This window comes from Cyrtonyx montezumae, unplaced genomic scaffold, assembly GCF_038088225.1.
Source record: "Cyrtonyx montezumae isolate F1298 unplaced genomic scaffold, pur_monq_1.0 scaffold_2, whole genome shotgun sequence".
NCBI lineage: Eukaryota > Metazoa > Chordata > Aves > Galliformes > Odontophoridae > Cyrtonyx > Cyrtonyx montezumae.
Window position 1 is genome coordinate 60173018 of NW_027071936.1, and position 25604 is coordinate 60198621.

Consider the following 25604-nt stretch of genomic DNA (forward strand, 5'->3'; position numbering starts at 1 on the left):
TGAAAAAGCAGCGAGCACCGGCGCGAGGGAAGGAGAAAGACGGGGCCGCTACGCACAGCCGCTCCGCCGAGCGCGTCGCCTCCGCCGCTGCCCCAGTGCCGAGCTCCGCCCCCCCCCCCCACCACTCCTCCTTCAGCCCCCGCCTGACAGAGTGCGGCCTCCCCGGGCCGCAGGCCAACAACCGCGCCGCCCATTGGACGGCGCGAGCGCGGACAACAAGCGGCTCCGCCATTGGCTGGAGGCGGCCGCGGGGCGGGAGGTGCGGCTGGGGGAGGGGGTTCCCGCGCCCCCGGGCGCTGTGTGGCTGCGAGTGGACGGGGCCAAGTGTGGAGATCGCTCCCCGCAGGAAGGAGGTGGGGGAGTGGCTGCAGCCGAGCAGCAGTGCATTGGAAGGATACCCCCCGGCCCCGCTTTGCGCTATTCTGGCGACTGCTTGTCGCTGCTTGGAATTGAAACGCGGGCGGTGGAGATGCATTAGAGATTGGATTTGATCTCAAGCGCTGAAAACTGTGATTTGTCTGCGCAGTAACACAGGGTGACGCGCAAATCTGATAGCAACACACCGCTGTCACGACAGGTGTCGGTGTAATTGCTGACAGTTAGCAAACAGCGGCTTGTCTGTCTTCGAGAACTCTCAGCAGTTCACTTTGCAGGATTACAGCTGCAGCCAAAGGTACAATACAAACCACATAATGCTTTTCCAGCCATGGTATCTGACGCCTTCACAGTCTTTGCACTACCTCTGAGGTGTGACAGAATGACCAAGTCAAGCTCGTTACTTGTAGCTCCGTGTTTGTTGTATACATATCTGCATGTATACTGGATAATGCTTAATGGTCCACACAAAAACAAACGAACAAAAAAAAAAAAACAACACACAAAACAAGTAGATTTACAGGTAGTACAATGTTCAGACTGTTCATTTGGCATAGATGTACCAGCTGCTGACTCTTCTGCCGTAAGTTATGCAGACTGTCATCAGCCGTGCTACGCTACAGTAGATCATAGCATCAAAAATAAGAGTCAATGCAAATACATTCATTTTCATCAGCTTCATTACCAGGTATCAGAAAATACTGTGCAATTATTTTAATGCAAATCTTTACCTTGGCATTAGCAGCCCTGGATGCTCAAGCCACTTAGCTAGCTGTAAGCTGCACGATATGTGGTTTACATCACAAACCTGGCATTAAAACATTCATCTTCTCTTTTATACAGGGCGTGCCCCTTTCACCTATGCAGTTTTAGGACAGTTTTCCTACCTGTAAGGTGTGACAGTATCAAAATCTCTCCATCTTGGTTTGCTGCTCTCTCCTGACAGTCTGTGTACTGGACATTTCCTGGCAGGACTTGCTTCCCTACTGTGGTCGTTGATTTTCCTCTCAGGCAGAACTTTTACTTCGGTTCTGAGATGAAGTTCTGGTGCCACTAAATAAGCAATGCTCCCATGTGAATTCATTGCTAGTTTTTCCAAAGGCCTTCAAAAGGAAGCCTTAATCTTGAAACTTCCGTGCCAGATAATTGCAAAGTGAGAGGCTGTTCCCAGTCACGCAGACTTGAAGCAGAGGGACAGTGTGGGTAGGCAAACACCAATTATCTTTGTGAAACAGCCATGTGCCTGCGAATCTCACTGATGAATGGGACACTTCTGGTACAAGTAAGCTTATGTCCATTTAGCATTACTACTGAAAAGCTTGTGAGGATCGTTTCTTCAAAATTACTATACTGAAATCTCTTTTTAAAAAGTGATGTAGTGGATCACCTTAATTTCATCTGCATAGAACAGTATTAAGAAAATATTGTGACTTATGTGTAGTATTACAGAAGTTGGTCACTGTTGGTAAGTTTATGCCCAAAGTACTATTAGCAATTTAATTTTTGTCCTGGGCTACAGTTATACTCTTCACAGGAGGAAGGCTTGGTTTTGTTTTAATTTTTATTTTATTTTATTTATTTTTACTCATTTATGTAAGGAAGGAGAACTTACCTATTCTTCATATACAACAGAGAAACATCTGATGGAATAACTACCTGGAAAAGCACATTCTGGTCTGCTTTGATTTCCCTCTGCAACCAAACAAAATCACATCTGATGTTTACTGGAGCTGGAAAAAAAGAAAAAAAGAACTGAAGCTGCAGGTGGAGAAAGGGCAGGACAGTGAGATTTTTCATACAATCCATTAAACTAAGAGGCTCGCTTTGGTTTTAAGTTCTTGACTTCATACTTAGAAAGAAATTGGAAAATGTTTGTACACTATTTGGATTAAATATCAGTCTAGCTTCATGGTTCAAGCCAGTTTTACTTTTGCACAAGGTTCTTAATACAACTTGTGCAATAACAGAAGAGAAAAGACACAGTAATAGACTTCGCCAAAAGGAAAGCAAGCAACCAAATTCCTCTTCCTAATGTTACAACAGTTTGTGGAGATCTGTTTTTCCAAAATCTTCTCCAAGCAAAACCAGTTCTTTTAACTGCAACGTTTATGACTTCATGAATCTGGAAGGCACGTGGTGCTTATATTCCCTACAGGTTGCTTCTGTGCTAATATTGCTGAAAGTTTTAGTTGCTTTTTAACATTATCCCTTCATAACAGTAGTACCACTGCTGGAAGTTATGCCTTTTGAAGAACTGTGACTTCAAAAACAGACCATGGAGAATAAGACAAAGAAGGAAGAAAAAGAAGATATTAGGGCAAGTTCACAGTAATGAAGAGAGCTGAGAAACGTGGAAAAAAAAGATTTATTTTAAGCTTTGTATTAATTTAATTATTACTATGTAGAGGAGAAAATTAATTAATCTTGGGAGAAGCTATCTAATGTTAGAATAACAAATTTTGAAGTCTTTCAAAACAGATTTAATTTAAAAAAGGCAAATTTTCAGCAGCACCCCATGGTTAAGGTGTAGCTGCCATTTACTTGGAAAAATGAGTAAGTATGAATGCTAGCACAGCAAAAATCAAAGCAACATGTAATGACTGAGTCCCTAAACAGCTTGTGAGGCTACACCTGGAACATCCTTCCTTAGTCGTCCTGTGAGAAAACCCTGTTCACATGGAACAGACTCTTTTTTATGTGGTGTACATTCTGATACAAGAAGCAGATGGACCCAGGTGGGGCCCAGAAGGAATTAATATGATAGTGTTAAAAAGCAAAGTGCTAGCCCAAAGAAGGGTCAGATGGGTCTCCATTTCTTGCTCCCCATGTATTTCAAGAGATCTAGTCTTGCAAGCACTTACTACGGTCATTTCTGTACAAAAAAAAAAAAACAAACACAACAACTTCAATAGAATTATGTAGAAGTAAAATTATGTTACAAACAATTCTTATATGGCCATTATGACTTTGAGCATCATGAACCTGAGAGGCTGGATTAAATGCTTCCCAGGTAACTAGAAGTTGTAAGAAAAGAGGTACAGATGACAGACAGTAATGACACTATCCTATATTTTAAGGCACAGGAATGGAAGTCCAGGGTTGACTATGTTACCAGATATACTAAGCTTGCTGAACTCCAGTGCTTCAGTTTGCCCAACTTAAACTGAACTGAAATTCTATCTATCTATTCTGTAAAGGTTTTAATAGCATTTACTATTTTTTTTCCTTTTCTTTAAGAGAACTCTGAGCTCTCATTTAAGAGGCTGGAATCATGGCCATTTAGAGTGCTTCTATAAAAAAATACCTCTTAGTAAGATGGAAACTATTACAACATCAGACACTTATGCTAGGTGAAGTATTTAATGTTCAGAACAACTCCTTAGTGCTTCATGATGTCAGGTATTTAGGCGGTGCTCAGATGCCTGTGGAAATCCTATGATTATGTAAATTCTACCTTAAAGTAGGTTTGTTGAATTTTATATTCCTTCTTGTATTACTCTATTAATTTTGTTGTCATCTAGGTTAAAATACATTTAGATGACTAATTTTGCTAAACAACATTGCTACTTGTGTAAGAAACATGAGCCAAAAGCTGCTTTAATCTTCAAAGACATGGCTCATCAGATTTGCACCTAGATTTAGGCTTTAAACTCTAGCTCCTATCCAAAGTCACTTGAGAATGATGTCCACCCAAATGACATCTGTACATGTTTCATGTTGATACTGCTGTTCGGTGGAGCCCTGCGTGGAAGCCAGGCTGGCTGACCAGCAGATGTCACCAAATTCAAACTAATCATCATCAAGGATTCAGAAATCTGGAGTAACTTGAATTTTCTGAAGCATGACAAAACAGCAGGCATGAATATTCTCGTTGCTACTTACATTCTTTTGAAAACAACTGTTAAGTTCTGAGGGGATAGCTGACAAAAAGAAGTGGTGAATAGCACCCTTGTTTTCACAGAAAAGCTTGATATCGAACGTCCTTTTAGTATCCCTGTTATTCCATTATTTCACTGTATAGATTGATGGTCCCTTTTTAAAGCCTGTATTTTCAGAACTACTTTTTTTTTTTATTCCCCCCCCCCCAACAAATACAAAACTTTCATTGAAATTTGGACAGAAAGCACAGAATTTTATCCAAAACTATTATCAATTGTTTTGACTTGCATGTTACCAAACTCACAAACTGCATATTTTGGCATGCCAAATACTGCTTCTACACTTCTCCCCCAAACCACTGCAAAAGAAGGAGCTTGCAGTGGGGTGTGTATAAGATGTGTAAGAGGCATAGGAGACAGACTGTGAGCTCTCAACTGTGCCTTTCTTCCCCACTGGTGACCCTGCCCACGGCAGGGGGGTTGAAACTAGATGATCTTTGAGGTTCTTATCATTCCAGGCCATTCTACAATTCTATGACAAATACCAGAAATGTAACTTCATCTAATTCTTCATCAAACAGACTAGAATAGTAGGCAGGAGCAAGAAGAGAGTGAGACTTCAGATTTCTTTGGAATCCATCTGGAAAAATTACCCAGTACATCCCTATCTGTCCCTCCTACCTGCCTTCACGAGGCATCAGAGGAACATGCCGAGTTACACCGACCGTTGCTGGGCAGAAGGGCTGTTAGGTGCTGGGAAATGCAAAGGGCCTCTCCTCCCTGCTGAAGAAGTCCTTTGGAGACTTGTCTCTCTCACACAGCACATTCCTGTTCCTCCAAGGTACCTTTTATTATGCTTGTACCTGTGTTTTGTGTCCACGGATAAAATGAATGCTTCAGTCTTCAACTCTCACTCAAGAACCTTGGAAGAAAATGATAAGTTGCTAATTTTCACCTCCAGCCATGTTGTCTGATGGTGGGAATGCCACAATCTGACCTGGCTGATTACGCAAAAAGTTGATTCAGGAGGGCTGAAAACTAATTCTTCTAACCACAAAGTCAGAAGAGCACTACTTAGCACAATTACAAGAGAAAGTATTAAAGCACATATTTGGTAAGTTCAGTGAGACTGCACAAATGGGTAAGTTGGCATTGGAAGTTTATCCATTTCAGAAATACATTCGTATAAAAAAGAAAATTAACATTAACATTTACATATTTGCAAGTCTTCTATTACACAGGTAAAGACAGTGTTATGCTTTATATGTATTGGGTTACACACTGATGATTACAGTTCAAAAATCTTGAGAGTATAATTTCAAACATAAAAATTGAAAAAAAATGAATACCTGAATTTGGCCCCATAGCATATTGTTAAGTATGACTGTCATGATGCAATGAAGTCAATTATTCCAACATAGAGAAGAATTTGCTCTGTACATATAAATACTGTAAAAAAACTAGAAATACAGATGCCTAAAATACAGATACATGCAGCTAAAAATCCAACATTTTTATGAGTGCTTTGTTGGCTGAGCTTTCTTTGCAGGGTGGATCACACTGGATCAGTAAACCATGGGGATACTTGTTTAAAATAAAAGAAATTACAAATATCATATATCCAATACTCAACTGAATCTGAAATTTAAGTACTACACACTCTTTCATTTATGCTCACAAAAAAAAATTATAGTGGGAACAGAAAGCAAATGACTGATATTGTGCTTGTCAGTTGCAGACAAAATAAAGAAATTAAGGCAAGAACTTCTGGTTCTATGTGAAGCCCTATTATTACAGCTTATTAAGAAAAATCCCTTAGGGATTAAATCCTATTTTACTGTTTTCATAAAACGAAATTCTTATTCTGTAATATTTTAATGTTTTTAAAGCTGTGACCATTTAGTTATAATAAGATTAAATCTGACACATATAACCTTTGTAAAGGTAGCAGAAAAGTGGGACTTATGGATTCAAACTGACAGAAACTAGATAACTTCTCCTGTTTCAACAGTTACAGCAAATTATTATTTTCTATTAAGTCTCATGAACATTATTAAAGATAAGGTCATTTTGACAGTACTTTTGAATTAACCAAGTTACTGCAGCAAGTCATTAAAACTGCTTTCTCTTTATTAAAATTCAGGAGTAGGGCAATTTAGAACTACCAAGCCCTTGTGTTTAGGGTACTTGTCCCCACGATATTAGGGAACAAACATTACAAGCACCCTGCCCACACCTATAACTGATAGTGCTTATAGTACATTAAAAACTAATTATATCTTGTTTGCATTGTATTTGTTTTGAGCTAGTAGAGATTCTAACAATGAAAATGTTAATAGACATCTACAAAAAGTAGACTAGAGCAGGATGCTATGCACTAGAACAAAAGAGAATGCAACTGGCTTTCTCCTGTGTTTTAAAAAAACATCCTTGTTCAGAACTAAGGAATGAGACTGCCATTAAAACCAAATCAGGATTACCCTAGACCTACCTGAAGTGTTCTTATGTAAGACATATGATGCCACAACCCTATGAGTTGGACAGTACCCCAGTACTGATTACTGCGGACATTGTAATCACAAATTACATTTATATACCAAGTGGCTTAGAAAATGTGGCATTTCCCCATCATCTTTACCTGTAGTAAACCAAATTATTTGCACAAAATTCTTCACTATTTACACATCAACTATACAAGTAATACAAGTTCAGCACCAGTCCTGACTTAAGGAGTAATAACCTTCAAGTCAGAATATTAGTATTCCCTGTCACAGATGAATTCTGATGTGCTTTCAGAAGTTTCCCTCTTCCATATTGGTTGTATTCACAACAATTCTTTGTTCACGTGGACACTGCTCTCCACATTCCAAGGAGATGAGTAATAGCAGCAGTTTCACAGAAAGGTGCAGGAGTCGCAGATGGCCTTGACAGAATCCTTCTGAAAGAAGGTCTCAAAATCCACTGATCTGGATTGTAAAGCTTTACCAAGAGTGGAGGCATCATTCACGTGAGAACAAATGGTTGAAATAAACTCAGGTTCTGTGTGCAAACAACAGGAAATTCAACAGTGGCAGAAGTCCATGTTTAATTCCAGGACTGTGGGGACCCATTTTTCCTCAGCATTAGTGAATTATGCTGGCCATGTCACCTTGGTTTAGAGTAACCATAAGGACACTGAAGAATCAGGCTGCCATGACTAGGTAGGACATGAGTGCTATAGTATTCAACCAAACTCCCCACGTTCAGAAACATGATGTCTGCATCCAGGTAGAACTTAGAATCCTGTGGTAGAACAGAAACATACACAGTCAAAAGCAGCAATATTTCCTACTTAATTTTTTCCTTTTTAAACATAAAACAAAAAGCAACAACAACAAACACTGACATCAAGAAGTAAAAAAACATTAACAGAACTAAGACCTTTCCATCAAGCTGCTGCTTTGCAAGCTTCAGACAAATAAGCCCAAATTAAACTCAAGAACTTCATAGTCACTCCCCCTAGAATGTGACTGGAGCTGATATTTAGATTCAGATGTTTGCAGCTACTTTGTCTTTTGTAGGTACAGCAATCCAAAAGCCCAGATCTGATTACTTAAATTCTCATCCTGGAACAAATATCTGTAAAGCAGCTTGTTTTTACTTTTATGACTGGGGTAAGTTTGACTCATTGAGATACAGACACATAATTTGCATGCTATGCATACTCAATATTATACATACAGAAACATACACAAAAGCTTCATACACAGGAGAGCTACTAACCTTCTCAAATATTCTGTAGTTTCTCACTTTTTCTGCAGATTGATCCCATACAACTAATACCTTAATGAAAAATGCAACATAATCAGTATAAGAAGCTCAAAGTCAGTGCATAATTAAGGAATTATTTAATTGACCGGACTACAAAAAATTAACTGAAGTTATAATAGTAATTGCTTCGGTATGTAACAACAAGCAAGAAAATCTCAGTTAACTACTTCTGACATAAAAATTAAGCATCTCTAAATCTAAAAGGTTTTTCTAGGGTTAAATTCTGCAATTGCAAGTTACCTTTCCAGCCTTAGTAGATGAGTTCCTAATGCAGTATAATCCATTTTGTGGCTGTCCCTTTGGGCTAGTAGCTTTAAATATCCTAAAATAAAAAACAGTACAATAATTACAAGTGTTATTTATCTGATCCAGAAAATGTTAACATATAATTCTTGTAATCACAGAATTAAAGGAGCTGGATGGGACCTCTGGAGATCATCTAGTCAAGTCATCCCCACCTTGCTAAAGCACGTTCCCTAAAGTAGATTGCACAGGAAAGTGTGCAACCAGAGAAGATGACTCCATAACCTCTCTGGGCAGCCTGCTGCAGTGCTCTGTCACCTTCACAGTTACGTCGGTCTTTCTCATGTTCAGATGGAGCTCTGTGTTCCCGTTTGTGTCCATTTCCCCTTGTTCTGTCATTAGGTGCCACTGAAAAGAGCCTGGCTCCATCCACTCCTGCCCCTCAGATATTTATAACCATTGCTAATTGTAGAGTCATAGAATCAGTGAGGTTGGAAAAGACCTCTAAGACTATCCAACTCCAACCATCAACCAGACATCATCATGCCCTCTCAGCCACGTGCTTTTCTGGTGCTTTTCCACCCTTTTCTGGAATACCTCCATGGATGGCAATCCCACCGCTTCCCCGGGAAACCTACTCCAATGCACTACCACTCTTACTAAGAATAATTTTTTCCTAATATCCAAATTAAATCTCCCAGGTTGCTCAGCTTTTCCTTATAAGGGAGAAGGCTCCAGGCCTTTAGAGTCTCTGAAGTCGTCCTAGTAGTTCCCTGTCTTTTTTGAACTGAGGAGCACAGAACTGGACACAGCACTGCAGATGTGAGTCTCACTAGGTGAGAGTAGAAGATGATCACCTCCCTTGACCTGCTGGCCACACTCTTTCTAATGCACCCTAGGATAGCACTGCCCTTTTTGGCCACAAGGGCACACTGCTGGCAATTCCTATTAAAAATCTGTTTCATGTGGATATTAACTTATGGCACATCATATTGGACAGAATTTTACAGTTCTAGCACCTCAATCAGCAATGTGCCACAGATCTGGCTTTATGTTCCAACTACCATTCTGACAGAACAATCATTTCCAGAGGGTTCAAAATTATAAGTTTTATGTTTTCTTAACTGATACACGAGCACTTAACTCCGCTAGAAAGCGATCTCCATATTAAAGTGATTTAAATATATTCCCATGTTTTTAAACACAAACTATGTATCTCAATATTATTTTTAAACTACTGTTCAGTGCAGGTTTTTATAGGATCTTAAGCAACTTTATAAAAGCCACATCTACCTTTCAACTTCTAAGGATTCAGAGGTATTAATAAATATCGAAGTAGGCAGTTCAACCTGAAGGAAAATACAAAAGAAAGTAAGTGACTGAGAAGGGCAATGAAAACTCAATATACTAACAACACGTTATCCAAACAAGCTACAGTCAGCAGTATCTGAATTCGTTAACAGTGCCTTAGTCTTTACTTTGTTTCTTCATCATGTATACTAACAACTAAAACACAGAATTTATAAAGGCATTCTTTAAATCACACAGCACTGCGTTTTCAGAAGGCTCATTTTTCCCCTGAAACATGTCCCAAAGCTCTCCCACAGAGAAAGGAGGAAAAATGGTCTTTTAAGAATGGATCATCTGTTTGTTCTTACTTTTTCATAGTCGTCATCAGAATCATCATTCCTTTGATTTGGCTTGGAGGGCAGTGCTGGTTTTTCAAACGAGAAGCTTCTAAAACTCTGCCCATCTGGTGGTGATCTCCTGGCAGAAACAGAACAAGAACTGAAGGACATCTCCACTGAAAACAGAATATACCAAGCACTGGAGAGGAAATAAAACTAGAACTTAAAGTTTCAGTTTCAGACTTATCAGCTCTACAATCACAGAATAAAGTAGGTTGAAAGGGACATCTGTAGATGACTAATTCCAAGCTCCTGCACAAAGCAGGCTCAGACAGTTCAGGCAGCTGTGTCTGGTTGAGTATCCCCAAGGATGGAGATCCCACAGCCTCTTTGAATTGACCCTGCACAAGGTGAAAAGCTTTTCCACATATCTAACTGTAGCTTTCAAGGTCATAACTTCTGTCTGTTGCCTCTTACCCTATCACTGCAGATCTTCTGTTCTGTCTTCTCCCTGCCTTCCCATTATGTAGTTGTAGAAAGGAGTGACACCTCCTACTAGCCTTCCTAATAGACAGCAGTGACATCTCCTATTAGACTTCCTAAAGGTTGAACCAACCCAGTCTCACAGCCTTTCCTTGTGTATCATGTGCCCAAACATCATGGTGGATGAACTCAGTCCCATAAATCAATCTTTCTTGTACTGCATCTAAAGGGTTCTTCATTCCTTCTCTAAAGCTGAGTTATCCAACAGAAAAATATTTCCAACTGCCTAAACAGCATAGCTAAATGCACATCCCTTACTAAAGCTGATCTTAACATGAGAAATATTTCCTGTCTCCACAGAGGCCTAAAATCTTTTTTTTTTTTTGTGGTTCACTGACTTTCTGACATAAAGGTTTCTTATTCATTATGATTGAAGGCTTTTAAATCTTTAAGCCACCCACTAAAACAAACTACAAAAAATGGTGTCTTTTTTTTTTTTCAAGTGATCTATTTATTTCTGAATTATTTCAAAAGTAAAATTAACTCCAAAATTTCCAAATAACAAATACCCAGGTAAAAAAGCATGCACCGAGGAGGAGAGGAATGGTGTGGAGAAGACTAGCAGACACGAATGGGAATCTGACAAATGATGTCTGTGAACTGATTAATAAAAACTGAGTGGACAATGCTGGGATGTATTTTTACACTTACTGTAACTGGGGACATGAAGGTTTCTCTGGTCTAGGTTTAAGTACAGGATGCTGGTGGCCTGGCACAGGTGGCTTTGGAAGCACTGGTGGCACAAACAATCCCGGTTTACCATGTTCTCTTGACTCTTTGGTCTCTACCATCTTCTCAGTTATCTGGGACAACTTGGGTTTATTGCTTGGTGGCGGAGGAGGAGTTCGCGGTGAAAGGTTTAAGGTTTTTAGCTTCTCGCATCCTTCTGGAGTAGTGAGAACTTGAGATAGAGGCAGAGGTTCTGGAGGCAATGAGCAAGGTTCTTTGACGCAAAAAGGCTTTTTGAAAAGTGGTAAAGGGGGTACAGGAGGTGGCTGTTCACTTGGTCTCCGGCTGGAGGACTGAATCTTTAGATTGGGTTCAACTCGGCATGGTAACTGGGGCTCCTTCACGCTGAAGAAATCCTCTGTCTTGATCTCAGGTAAGCTTCTTTTTGGAGGTGGTGGCGGTGGAACTGAGCCAGCAGTTTTTCCACTGAAGGAATGCGACCTTGACTCAGAGTAGGCAGCTTTTCTGACATGAGGGACCGGTGGAGGTGGGTAGGCTGGGGGCAGGACCATGATATCTGCACAAAGAAAATACCCAATAATCATGGCACATTGCAGAGAAATAAAACATGTCAAGAAACTAGACTTTCATTTTACATGATTTAAAATATATTTATTAGCATCCTGAAGTAAACACTTTCCAGCACAGTTCTGCATGTTACACGTACTGACCTCCTGCAATTTTTATTCAGGTGTGGCTTGTGTCAACTTAGCAAAGAATTTTTCCTTTGCTGAAAATAAAGGGAAAAAGACCATTTAAAAAGCATTACCCCCTCCTCCTGACTGGTGACCACATACAGGTCCTTCAGGGCAGCAGACTTGCCAGAAAGTGTTACCACTGTTACTAGGCTCTTATCACCCCAAGATTTGATACCTATGTCTTCAGTTATTTTGCCACCAGAAATGCTTTAGGTATGATTAAACCAAAACAATAATCTGTCATCCTACACAAACATGATCTTCATTGCCATCCTTTTGGGAAGGGAATAAAGGCAATCACATACCATCTTTCACTATGTCAGAAGTATCTGGTTGCAAGTAGGACTCATCATCTTCCTCCTGGTCATAATCTGCAGGTAAAAATCCATGTGTCAGATTCAGACAACCACCTTTGCCACAGCACATCTTTCAAATTGTAACGGACCTTCTGGTGTAACACTTTCTAGTAGCATTGCCTTCCTCAGAAAATTCAGACCAGTTACAGAGGCACAACTCCAAAGTGGTATACTTGCTAAACACATTGGAAAAATAAATACTCAACAGCCCGAAAGCAACTACCATAGAAACTTCTATCATTCTGCAGTATGGCTGCCCATGAAAGCCTACATCATCTTCAAAACAATTAATTCTTTTGCCTTGCTCTGGTAACAAAATACACCGCAACAAATGAGTTAAATGTTGTCTGTAAGTCAAAATAATCAGGACATGAAAAGCATGCTGCCTCCAGGCAGTAATTTCTCATCACTAACTATGAGCCTTAAAGACAATACATAGTATTTCCTCAGAGAAAGAGGTTTGGCAAGAGCTGGAGAAAAGACTAAGGTTAGCTGATAAAAATCAGTTAACTATTATAGTAATGATCTTTGTTTAGGTTCCTAGGCCTCTATAAGCATAATTCATATTGTACACAACCCTTCTCTCCCATAAACATCAACACAACCCTATACAAAATGCTGATGAGTGTTTTCCTCTGATTTGCAACAATTCAACCGGATTTCCTACAAAGTCAAACTCCTGCTTTTTTGTCCTAGTCAGGAAACATGGTCAGGAATTTCCTTTCAGGAAATCAGAGTACTTGCTCCATCAACCCTACCCTGAGAAATCTGAAAGGGCAGAAAATGCCTACTAAAAGGAACTGTGCTGGATCTTGAAGCAAGTCTTCTCATGCTGGACTGTATTGTGCTTCTTGACTAAGCAGTTAGTTGCTGAAATAGGCTGCGAATCTGCCTTACAGGCTTTCTGTGAAATCCTCACTTCTATCTAAAAAATAAACACACTGCCAGAAGTGTTACAGCAAGATATCAAACTGAATAAAAAAAAAAATGACTCCACTAAAAATGAGACTCTTCAAGCTTTACTTTAAAAAGTTACTCAGTTTGGAAGTCATTGAAGAACATTGGATAATGTGTCCCACCTAGGCCATTCATATGGCTGAGATCCTCCTGAACTGGGAGGAGTTCTGGTTTGTACTAAGCAGACTGTTACACAGGTGCAACAAGATTCCAGAGTGAATTACCTGCTCTTTAGACAGATTGTTTTTACTGTTTAGATGAGAGGCAGCCATCTCCAAAATGTTTTACCACACCATCAGAATACACTTTAAGGGTGCACTTCCTTCCCACCCCCCATTCCCTCCCCAGGGCGTGGATCCGTGGGTCCCTTCATCCCCCTGTCACAGAAACCAGACTGAACCATGACAGCATACTGACAGGCTACAACCAACGGACGCATCCAAGTACTTTATCTTTCTGCTAGATATAGGCTTTTCAACATGCAATCTTAATAAAAGCCTAAGTTTAAAGTTTAAGATGTTATTACCAGGGGTCACATTAAGATTGTATCAGGTTTCAGACACCTCCTGCCCAAGGATGAATTTCATTAGTTACCACTTACTTTTTACTAATGGTTTTACAACACAAACTGTTCCTGATTTCAAATTACAACAATGCTATGTGCCTCGTAAAAAGAACAATTCTTTAATTCTCAGTTGCAAACTAGATCGGTCTGCTTAAGCTACTGGAATAGTTCCTGCAGAATCCAGAAGGAAAATAAGATTTTAAAAAACTGTTTATCAGTGTCTAAAATTGTCACCTTCATTATCTGCTGAATGATGAGAATATTTGATATCAATGGGACGTTCTACTGAGCCATAGAAACTGTCTGCATCAGAACCAGAGTCACTGCAAAAGAAAAGACAGAGTCACTTTTGCATCACTGTGTTAGAAGTCTTGGAAAAATAAAGACATCTGTGGAGTAGACTGCAGCACTGGAAAGCAATACTAGAAAAGCAGAAGCAATCTATTCATGTATCAATCACCAAATCTGTTGCTGCTGTTATTTTAATGTTTTTCTTTGTTTTTACACAAAACTGACATTTAAATTTCTTGTAGTAAAGAGATGTATTAGTCCTGGTACTCTTTAATCTATCTGTTAGGTATTCCTTCCTTCTTGGAGTCTACTGCAGCTACTATTATTTAGCAGTAATAACTCATAGGTGCAAAAAGACAAAAACAGCACTACTGAGAGCTGGAGAGAAAAGGGGGAAAAGGCAAATGAAGATTAAAGTTTCATACCTGAATTCTGTTATTGTTTCTTTCTTATCATGGTAGTGATCAATTTCCTTCCTCAGGGATAGCATCCAATTCTAAATAAATAAACCCACAACAGTCAACACATTAATCTTTAAATCATTAAACAAAGATGAACAGTATCTTTTTCCTGTAAGACTAGAGTGACTGTGCAAGTGAAATAACATTTATCCACACCTTTATAAACATATTGAAGGGATTTACTAGTCAAAATGTTTTGACTATACATTCCTACAAGAACGTATTAAAATATTAACTTTCCATTTGTGAATTTCCAGCTGTTACTTCTAAAGCCACATACCTTCTCACAGTCTGCATATGGATAGGAGATTTCACTGAACAAGTTTTCATACTTTATCAATTTACCATACAAACATTAATTCCATGGCTAAAAATTAGGAATACAAAGAAAACCGTAACATCTATGCCCCTTTCAGTCATTCCCTACACTACAACAAATTACAGCTTGCACAGATAGTTAAAACTTCAGGCATTATTTTCAGAGGAGTCCAAAGAACCAGATGTACAGACTTTGGTTACAGCTGTGTGCCTATTCATGTAGATTTTAGGGAAGCCCCAGATCCACTTTCTTCATTTGCAATATAATTTTCCTTGAAGTAGAAAATACCTTTCTTTCATCTTCAGAAGAAGCAGAAAAAAACCACGTCCTGTGCTTCTTGCTAATGTGAACTAACTTGAAAGGAAACACATTGCTTGATGTTGTCTCTTCAGCTGCCCGCATAACCCTGAGAAGCAGAAGAACCAATATATAAAAATCCCTTAATCTGTAAAGTTAATTCTGCTGTGCAAGGTAAAGCTCAGAAAGCAGTTTTACCAGCCTGTTCTACCTTGTTGCTGATCTTGGGGATTATTTTCAGCAAAACATCACTTAAATGCTAAAACGTGCAATTATAGTTCTTTGCTGAAGCAATAGAAAGGATAATTCAAGGGTGCTGACAGGAGAAAAGGCACTAGTTCAACCACCAGACTTAGATGATGTAACCTCTTCAATAAACAGTTTTAACATCCTTTTTAATACGCTTTGTTGTTGTTGTTTAAAGTGTATTTCAACCTCTTTCACAAGCTAAATTAGAAAAGTTTCCTGCCTTTTATTTTTTCTACTTTGGATTCCGAAATGAGAAAATACTGCTCTGTCCTCACAGAGGCACAAACAAAGCCTGTTCAAAAATGCATGCTCTACAGTTGTGAAAGAATAAGGAGACTAAAATAATAAGACTGTGGGCAATCTAAAAGTAACATCAGTAAGATTCACTCAGCACATCCTATAGAGAAATACAATAGTAAGTTTCTGGGGCTTTCTTTCTTGTTGTGCCTGTATTTTTCAGCTTGCTAATTTCCTCATATAGTATCATATGTCTGTACATTCTATTTAGGGAAGATGGCTTGTAAACCTACAAATAAGGTTTCACGGACATTTGACTTTCAGTTAGTACCAAATCAAAACAAACGTGACTTTGAGAAAAGCAATAATAATTATGATAATTAAAAGAAATCAATCAGCACCTCGGAGTTGGCACAAAGAACAATGCAAACTGCATTGCTTTTTCAGAGTTAGACTGCATCTTTTTAGATCTCCAACCCTAACTTTAAATTGTAAGTTACAGTATTGTTTTGTTCTGTTTTTTTCTTTATCTGGCCTGAAACAAAGCCACATAAGGAACCTTAGGTTACTTCATTCACAAATTTAAGACCAATAGAGATGTTACTATGGGAAATAACCATCACATGCATGGGAGAGGAGACAAGGATTCCCATATTCTGAGCCACCAGAACTCTCACGTGCTGTCCACTCTTAAAATACGAAGTCTACTGAATGAAATCTGAAAGATGGAAGTCCAGGGGAAGCCTTAGGGTAAGTTGCTTTCATGTACCCTCATGAAACTGCCCAGTCTAACAAATGAAAGTTTCTTTCACTCCAATCTTTTTTTCAATAATGCTTATGTCTGTGCATAACACTAACTACAAGCTGGTCCCAACCCTACAACCAAGGTGACTGCATATGCATAGATATGTAAAAAGCAATGAGAGTTTCTAGCATCACAAAATCCATAGCATTTTTCATAACAGCATGACTACAGAAGCCAGTATCATGGCCAAGTTACAGCAGCATTCCCAGAAAATACACTGTTGTAATCATCAGTTAAAAAGCCTTCCCACTACAACGAGAGAGATTTCCTTATCCTCAAAGTCTGAGAGCATTAAGCAGTGCAGGGACAACAAATATGTTTACGAATGCAATAAATCTGAAGTGGTTAGGACCAACAATGGTTTGTTTCTCTATATTCTGTATCTTGTCCTTTCTTAGCATCATTTGCAACAGCAATTTCCTGAGGTTAATACAGACTGCAATTGGTAGGCCCTGTACGTGTACGCTCAGTGAGATTCTGGTTAACTTGAAGGCAAAAATAAATGGCTTTCAACTTAAAAAGCAAGTATTAAAATTTATAACGTATGGTGGAATGAGTCAGACATGTATTCTCTCATTTTATTACTCCTGTAGTTGATTCAGTTTTGACACCAATTTGTGTTACTGAATCGGGAACTTTAAGTATTCTGCTCTAATTCCAGATTATCTGTCTGGAGGAACCCATATCTATCTGTGTGTGCAAAGTTCACATTCAATAACGAAGAAGTACAAACCTACCACAGTGGCAAACCCTCTGCAACTTTAAAGGCTTTACTGGAGAATTAGAAAAGATGAAGGGTATGTGCTTGTACAGTATAGGAAACATACATACAATCTGAAAAGAATTAATCTCTCAGAACATGAGACCAGTGCTTGACCAAAACAACAGACATAGCTGAAATAACTAATCAAAACGAAAGGCATCTCCTACCCCCATGAAGTAAAAGGGCCCCAGGTGTTCCATTTTAGCACTCACCTGTTATAACCATTCAATGAAAATGCACCCTGTGGAGATGCAGATGTGCTAGTCTTAAAGTAGTAAATACATCCCTCATGGATAATCACAAATCGCAGTGGCCCTGATAAAGAAATAAATGAGTAAGATATAAATCCGAAGGTAGCACATTACTAAATTCTACAACAATAGCTGCACCCAAGTTAGGAGGCCCTAGTGAATGCCATTAATCCTTATAAAAGGGCACAAAGTAGCAGAGTGGCAGCTGGCTGCTCACCAGCCACCTGAAGCTCCTCAAGAGAAGTCCAGGAGGCTGCAAGCTTGACCTCTACCCATGCTCTTTTTCTGGAGGAACAGGCTAACATAAGAGTGCAGCCTAAAACAAGATGAGAGGAATGTAAACTTGAGGTACAAATAGATATTTAATTTGATGTATTATGATTTCGGGTGAACATATCTGCTCTTTTCTTCTTAAAGGCAGCAGTATGCGCATGCATAAAGCTGACAGTAAAGCGGTGCTTTGCTTTCTTTTTTCATTTAAGCTAAGTGTCAACTCGCCTTTCTCCTTTATCAAAGACAGTAATCTTTGCCCTTAGTTGCAGTTTAGTTGTAAACAGGCATAGGAAATAACCAGAATACAAATGAAAATCCAAGTCTTTTATTTTGTCCTATTAAATGTATTCTGATTCCAGAAGTAATTACTATTACTTAGTACAATCTAATCTTAGCAGTGAGAAAATTTCTATTTCACAACAGCAGTAGGAGATGGAGATATTTTTCCAGTACAAAATAACTGTAGAAAAAGATGAGCACTAATTTATTTTATAAAAGAATATTTGAATCTGGTACGTATCCCATCTGTTTCTGCCTTTTTAAGGCCTTGACGGGAGATTTAACTAAATACAAGAAAATCAGTCACAACACATATCGTTTAAGACTTACAGTTTCAAAACAATTAAAGCAAATTCTTTCAACGTGGGTCTTTAATACATAAATTCCTTTTAAAACCGTATAACAGTACAGAAAAAGAGGAAGAGCCTGTTAACAGGAAACATGCTTATGACTCTAAAGGCAAACATTAAAACCATTTAACTTACATTTCAAGATCTGCAGCTGCGTGCCTCCCTTTTTATGAAGATAGCCTGATTTGGTCACTCCTCCAGGCATTGTCAGAAGGTTTTGTGCTCCAATTGCCTTCATTGGGACTGGCCAGACCTGTTCCTCTGTGGCCATCTTCCTGCAATTTAGAATAATTAATTAAGAACAATTTCAAAGTTAGATTATACTTCAGGAAATGAGGACTGAGAAACAAAGCTTGCTTTCTTAACCAAGTTTTCCAAATAACTAGCATGGTTCAGCAGTCAAGTATGCAGGACAGACGCGCGTTCATAGATTCCAGGAAGTTTGTGAGGTATAAAAAAAACAGTGCAGAAAGTCCCGATTTATTTTTATACGGTTCTCAAAAGTGACTGACAGCTGTCAAAGCAATAGAAGAATGCTAAGTAAATGTTATTTCACTATTTATATCTTAAAACTGCTGCATGATAAAACTGAGACTAGAAAGAACATCAGTTTCTTCTCTAAAGCTCTATACCACACGTGGGCACTGAATGTTGTTTTCTGTACAGCGAGGGAATCAACAGTCAGATTTTAGTAAGCATGCAGTTATTAATAATATGCTTCTTACATTTGTATGCGTTATTCTAATAGCATCAGTGTAAAATCTTATACTGAATGCCATACAATGCAAATCAAATCCATCTCAGATGGCTGCAGGATGCAGTTCCACTCATACATCAATCATTAATGCCATGCTCCACCAAGAGCCTTTGCAGTTCCCACTGTTTCTGCCATCATCTCATCCAGGAGAACTACCCTTTTAAGCAGTGTTTTTTTCTTGCCTGATGTATCACTCTAAGACCCTTCTTTCTTCAGCTGGCAACAGAAACGGGCTAAAAACCCAACTGTGTAAAACATGCAAAGAGCAAAAAAAAACAGCCACAGATGAACCAAACAGCAAGTCTGACCTAGACACAAAATAGGCATATGGCTCAAGACCTCTGCTGGTAAAGTTCCTTTGTGAATAAAACCTGTTAATTCATTTCTGAAAAAGCAATCATTGTTCAGAATGGGAAAAAAAGTGTGGTACAATACTGAAATCTAAAGGATCCTGTGTTTGCTTCCCCTTTCCTTGAAAGGGACAGTAACAGAAGTCAATAGCACAGCTCAATACAGGAATCTCAGAGCCAACAGTGAAATGCATCCCATTTTCACTGTGTGTGTTAGGAACAAAGGGAGATGCCAGGATACACTTCAGCAGATCCACCTAGCACTGAGTTCTACCTGCTCAGCCTTTGCTTATAACGTATTTGTGCACAGCAGGGGAAATCAGTAGCCATTTTTGTCAGGGAAATTCCTTAGGCAGCCTGGAAAACTTAACAAGCTTTTCATCCCCCAGTGTTATAGAACAGGTACAAGGGGAGTAGATAGGATGCAAGGCTCTAGAAAGGCTCTCGCAGCAGAAACTGCAAGCACCATGGCTGCCTTGCTCTCTTCCAGTACCTTCCTGCTCACCAAAAGCTGTTACTTTCACTGTTATATCCTTTCTGTTCTAACCCCCTCCTGTTCTTATTGCACAGTTGAGATTTTTCCAAGATGATCTGGGTCTTCCTCCTCCTCTCTGCAATGAAATTTGTAGAAACAGCAGTGCATTAATAGGTCCAAGAAGTGGCTACACATCATGTTTAAGAATTACTAAAACAGTTAGAAGTATGAAGTGCAAAATAATTTAAAAAAAGAAACCAAAAGGAATCCTTCAAAAAATTTCTCCATATCTTGCATAAAAGTCAAAGTGAGGGAAACAGGGCATTAACCAGCAGGCTGCTAATACCAAGTTACACTGCAGAACTAAGAGTCATTTCCTTGAAATGAGGAAGACAAAGGCAAGTCTTGGGCAAAAGTTTATCTTCTAAGAGATAGTACATCAGCATTCAAACATTTGAAACTAATTTACCATTAAGTGATTTCAGTCTGTTTCTAATTATATTCAGAAAATGAGACGAAGCAAAATTTGAAACTGTTTAACCAGCCAGATATACTCTGATCTCAGTTTACTTCATCTAAATCTAGCAATAGTCTCAATGCCATCCAATGGTTTGAAGATCATCATGGGTTTGTTTTCAAACAACGAAGAGCAGAAGAAAGGACTTGAACACCTTGCCTTTGGAATTAGGCAATAATCTCAGTGTTATTGTACTTAGGTGGAAAACATTTCAGAAAAAGGAGAGTTAAGTACCTCAGGGAGGTAATCCAAAACAACTACAAGCTGAGATTCTAGGAAGCAAACACTGGGGACAAGGGTATCCCTCCCTAGGTAAATACAGAAAACACAAATATTTGACTAGGTCAGGGCAGCCTTCTACAGGGATAGCTGCTGGAAAGCCAGAATAGCAGGAAGGTAACACAACAGTTATTACATGGAAACAGAAACAAGTGAGTAAAAAATCCACTTCCACAGAGCAGTCAGTACAGGATTGAACCAAAAGGAAGGACAACAAAGTATCACGTTCTGCTTCCTCTTCTTGAGGATCGTTCCTTATCTTTGCCTGTTTACAAGAAGACAGTTCTGAAAATACAGACCAAACCCTCAAACTTCCCCATCCACCTGGGTGCATAAAAGGAGGTACAGCTGAACTCTGTGCAGGCGAGTATGTATTTCACCTAAAGCACCAAGCTTTCCAACCAGCTTAGCTATGCATATCTTCTGGATCTCATTGTAACTTTTCCCACTTCCCATTCTCATATGTAGGCTCGGGCTGAAGTTACTGACCCACAGGGAGGACTTCGGTATCCTGCATTGAAACATATGAAATAAGTCCCTTATATCAGTACTTTGAATCTATCCCAAGGAGATTTTTTTTTTTTTTTTTTTGAGTACAAAACAATCCCTGAAGAACACTAGATGCTATTTTGCATCCTACTGCTGGGAGAAAGCTGTCAAAACAAAATATCCACAGGATCTTTATTTTAGGGGTGGGATGAAAGAAAAAATGATGCTCTTGAAGATTTTCCTGGTCTTAGCATCACTAATATAATTGTCTTCAGCTCCTTGAAATGCATCTTTCCACTCTTGATATTCCTCTTAAGTTTCTTTGTTTTTTTGTTTTAATCTATTATGTGAAGAACAGATCAATGCTCCATTACCAGGTGTGGCCAACAGCAAGAACTGAAGTCACTGCAGAGCCTAATTAGCTCTGTGACCATTAAGAATGGAAAGGTGTTTTCAAGATGCCTTCCTTCATTCCATTACACTCTTGCAGTACAGGACAAAGACCCCCTTATGTATTTTGATCCCAGGTGCATAAGCAAAGCCTCTTTCACTGAGCAGACAAGGAAGGTAACAGTAGAGTCCTGCTCAGAGCCATCCAGGCCAGACTACCCTCTCTCTGATGCCAGCCCTTTCTTAAAAGACACAAGGTAACAATATTTATGTTTTTTCTTTTGTGCAAGCTTCTAATAAAAGCCATGTACTTTGTTCCTCTCTTCCTCCTGCTCTTATCATCAGTGGACTAGGTAATATTTTTAAATTTTCTCCATCAAGTCCCACACCCAGCACAAGGGCCTCTTAAATCAGCCTTCTCTCCCCTGGAACACTGTTGAAATGAACCATCTGAGTTAAGAGAGGATGACAGCAGCAAAAAGTCTTGCACCACTTCCTTTTTCAGATGACCCCCATGGCAATTCCATGCCTCTGCAGGACACAACAGACTTTGAAGCATAGTGGGAGATACTGGAACAGCAGTTAATAGGACTTGCTTCATTACAATGAGCTAATGCTACTGAGCATGATACAGAGCTTGTACCATCAATACTGTAATTAATTCATACATGCAAACTGGTCCGCGAGACTTTGACAGACCAAGCCAGTCTGCAGCAAACTCTGGAAGTATCAGTAAAGCCAGTCCAAGCCTATCCCATGGGTACACCTTCCTCAAATACTATCAGAATGAACTTCTGCCACATAACACATCTGGAACAGTTTACAGAGGAACACTTACCCCTCCTAGCCTTAAGGAGCTACTGGCATCCAGCCCGATTAAATTGATACAGGCTGATTCAACTGAGGACTGCATCCTAGAAGAGCCAGGAGTCCTCGTTCCTTGCTGAACCTCAGCAGAACATATGGCAGATGTGATCATCCCCACGCCTTGCAGAGTATAAGCCTAACGACACATTAACCTCATTGCTGAGGCTACAGCTGCCAAAAGTTGTCTTAGAAGTTGTTACTTGTTTTAATAATATATATGGTCAGTACTGGAGCCCCTCTGGTCACGATGAAAACAAAAAGCAAGTAGCCTAAATAGCAGTAAAAATTAAATCTGTTCTGGATTTGTCACAGGAGTCTCTATGCAAATACATCTGAGAAAAAAATATAATTCCATAACATCTCATAACATCTAATCTTAAATACCATTCTGAAAGTAAAATCTAGCAAAGCAGGATGTGGATTTCCTTCTAAATATGCACGTAACTTACAGAAATGATGAATGCATTCCTGGCATAATGCAGAAGATGACTGAAGTTTCAGTACTCACAAAAGGTTGAACTAAAACTAAGGCATCGCTGCATATACAGAAAACTTTAATAAAAGTTTTCCTAATTTGCACTCCGCAGTACTGAGCAAAGACGAGCACTCCAGTTCAACCACCTACATCTTTACCATCTGTAAAACAGCTCTCTGCAAAAAATTCAGGTCTTGTTTCCAGTATTTAACAAATAATCCCAGTATTTCTGAAATATTATTCTATATTTCTCCCACTTCTCTGGGTTACACAGTGCATTTCTTAACACTCCCAACAGCCCCTTTCACAATAGTTTCTCAGAAGAACTGAGCACAGCACAAACACTGAGAAGAAATAAATCTTGAGGACAAAGGGAATAGAGAGCTAAGCCTGACAGAGGCGCACATTATAAATAAGTTCACTCCATTCAACTTGCTTTTCTCATCCAGTGCGCATTTCTAACCAACACTCTCCTCATTTTTTCTCATCCAATGCTGTTTTCTGCATAAGATGCAGAAGTTAGAAGTATATTTCCTCAAGCCAGATCTCTTCTCGTAGTTTTAGTCTGCTCTCTATCTAAAAGAGGAAAGATGACAGAAATACAAGCCAGAAACATGCACTCACCTTGTCACCGTGCCTGATCGACACATAGTTTTTCTGCTGACACTTTCACCATAGGATAGTTTCCTTTGTGAGGACAAAGCCATTAGCAGCTGATAGCCCCTCTCAGGCATGACAGGAACATCGCTGTTCTCTCTTTTTTGTGTACAAAAAGGCTGAAAGCAGCGGTGATAACTACTGTACGCACAAAGGAGAAGCTGTGCCCTGACTGCCCGTACATCTGCACTGCAGCGTGGCCAAAAGGGACGCCTAGGCAGTGACTTGTTTCCTTTGTTACTTCCTGTTTCCCCCCAGAGTCAGTGGGCAGCACTGTCTTTGTCAGATTTCCCAATATCCCACAGAGGCTGTAAATCAAACTGTGTGTTACCTCAAGCCTCTGCAAGCCACACAGTGGGGGATTTTCCAGCACTCGCTTGCCTCTTCTTCACCCCTCCACCAACTGCTTTCCCATGGGAGAAAAAGAGGGTAGCCCTTCTCCTTTACAGTATGCTCAGGCAGCACCAGCAGAGGCATGGATCAGAAATGCTGCCATGCTTCTGAAGAGCCTGTGCTTCAGGTCCTTGCCACACAACCACAGAACTATGCTAAGTCCTTCATCTCCCTTTTCTCCCCTATAGCTGGAGCTTGTCCTTCCCTCTCTGGCCCAGTAACTTTGAAATGGCTTTCCTGAAAGACTGTGCAGTATCAGAGCAAGCCCTGTCTGTACATTTGACACAAACCACAAGGTAATGAAATTCTTATCCGTGGGCTTACAACGTAAGGGCAACAATTATACAGGACAAACATCACCAGCAGATGGTGAAAAATAAATTTTTATTTTCGTTTGGAGCTCTTAAAATAATTCAGATGTTTCACTAATCTGGAATCAGCCAAAACGCTGTGGTTCAAAAGCAACTCACGTATGGCAGAATGACTGACAAAACTTACAGACCCTGACATGCTGAGTAAAACTTACTTCCAGAACAGACTCCTTCCAGGCCAGGCAACACAGGAGGGACACGCAGAGAGTGAACACTGTGCACTCACTGTGTGCTGGAAAGAGCAGCATATCAAGACAGCGTCGTGATGCTATTTACTAAGAATTTACTCAACTGACTCTGTGGTTTAATTAACAAATCTTACATAGACAAAAGTTGAAAAGAATGCTACATTTCAGCAGTTAGTGAACTAGCAATTCAGTAGCTAGTCAATGCTGGCAGCCCACAGCTTGGACAGGTATGCTCTTCGCTGGGTAAAGAACTGGCTGCAGGGCCAGGACCAGAGAGTGGTGCTGAACGGAGTTAGACCCAGCTGGCAACCAGTCACAAGTGGCATTCCCCTGGGGTAAGTATTAGGGCCTGGCCTGTTTAATATTTTTATTGATGACCTGGACAAAGGCATCACGTGCACCCTCAGTAAGTTTGCAGATGACACCAAGCTGGGAGGAAGCATCTGAGTGGAAGAAACAGACCTGGGGATGTTGGTTGACACTCAGCTGAACATAAGCCAGCAGTGTGCTCAGGTGGCCAAGAAGGCCAACAGCATCCTGTTTGTATCAGAAATTGTTGCCAGCAGGACCTGGGAGGTGATCATCTCCCTGTACTCAGCCTTGGCGAGGCTGCAGCTCAAATACTGTGTTCAGTTTTGAGCCCCTCGCTACAAGACAGACATTGAGGCCCTGGAGTGCATCCAGAGTAAGGCAATGAGCTGTGAGGGGTCTGAAGCACGAGTCTTATGGGGAATGGCTGAAGAAACTGGGATTGTTCAGTTTGGAAAAGAGGAGGCTCAGAGGAGACATCACTCTCCACAACTCCCTGAAAGGAGATTGTGGCAAGGTGGGGATCAGCCTCTTCTCCTGTGTATCTACCAATAGGACTGGAGGGAATGGCTTCAAGATGTGCCAGGGGAGGTTCAGATTGGATTTTAGTAAGAATTTCTCATCAGAAAGAGTAGCCAGGTCCTGGAACAGGCTGCCCAGGGACATGACTGCATTTCTAGAGATGTTCAAGAAGCGTTTATATGTTGCACTAAGGGACGTGATTTAGTGG

General features: G+C 39.9%; 1 protein-coding gene across 3 annotated transcripts in view; it reads right to left on the minus strand.

Moving 5' to 3' along the window:
- Positions 1–7191: 7191 nt before the first annotated feature.
- The window catches only part of SH3BP2 (SH3 domain binding protein 2), a 34077-nt gene continuing 15664 nt past the window's right edge, over positions 7192–25604 (minus strand). The window contains exons 1-13 of one of the 3 annotated variants that reach the window (XM_065735867.1): positions 23581–23807; positions 18493–18632; positions 17417–17519; positions 15142–15259; positions 14499–14569; positions 14017–14105; positions 12210–12275; positions 11129–11723; positions 9965–10070; positions 9600–9655; positions 8304–8385; positions 8016–8075; positions 7192–7535 (exon numbers count right to left, since the gene is read on the minus strand). In XM_065735867.1, the coding sequence (XP_065591939.1) occupies positions 7398–7535; positions 8016–8075; positions 8304–8385; positions 9600–9655; positions 9965–10070; positions 11129–11723; positions 12210–12275; positions 14017–14105; positions 14499–14569; positions 15142–15259; positions 17417–17519; positions 18493–18632; positions 23581–23690 (1734 nt within the window). In that variant the 5' untranslated portion in view covers positions 23691–23807 and the 3' untranslated portion in view covers positions 7192–7397. Of the gene's footprint in view, positions 7536–8015; positions 8076–8303; positions 8386–9599; positions 9656–9964; positions 10074–11128; positions 11724–12209; positions 12276–14016; positions 14106–14498; positions 14570–15141; positions 15260–17416; positions 17520–18492; positions 18633–23580; positions 23808–25604 lie in introns of those variants that run through there. The other 2 variants (XM_065735866.1, XM_065735868.1) reach the window with 2 other exon arrangements.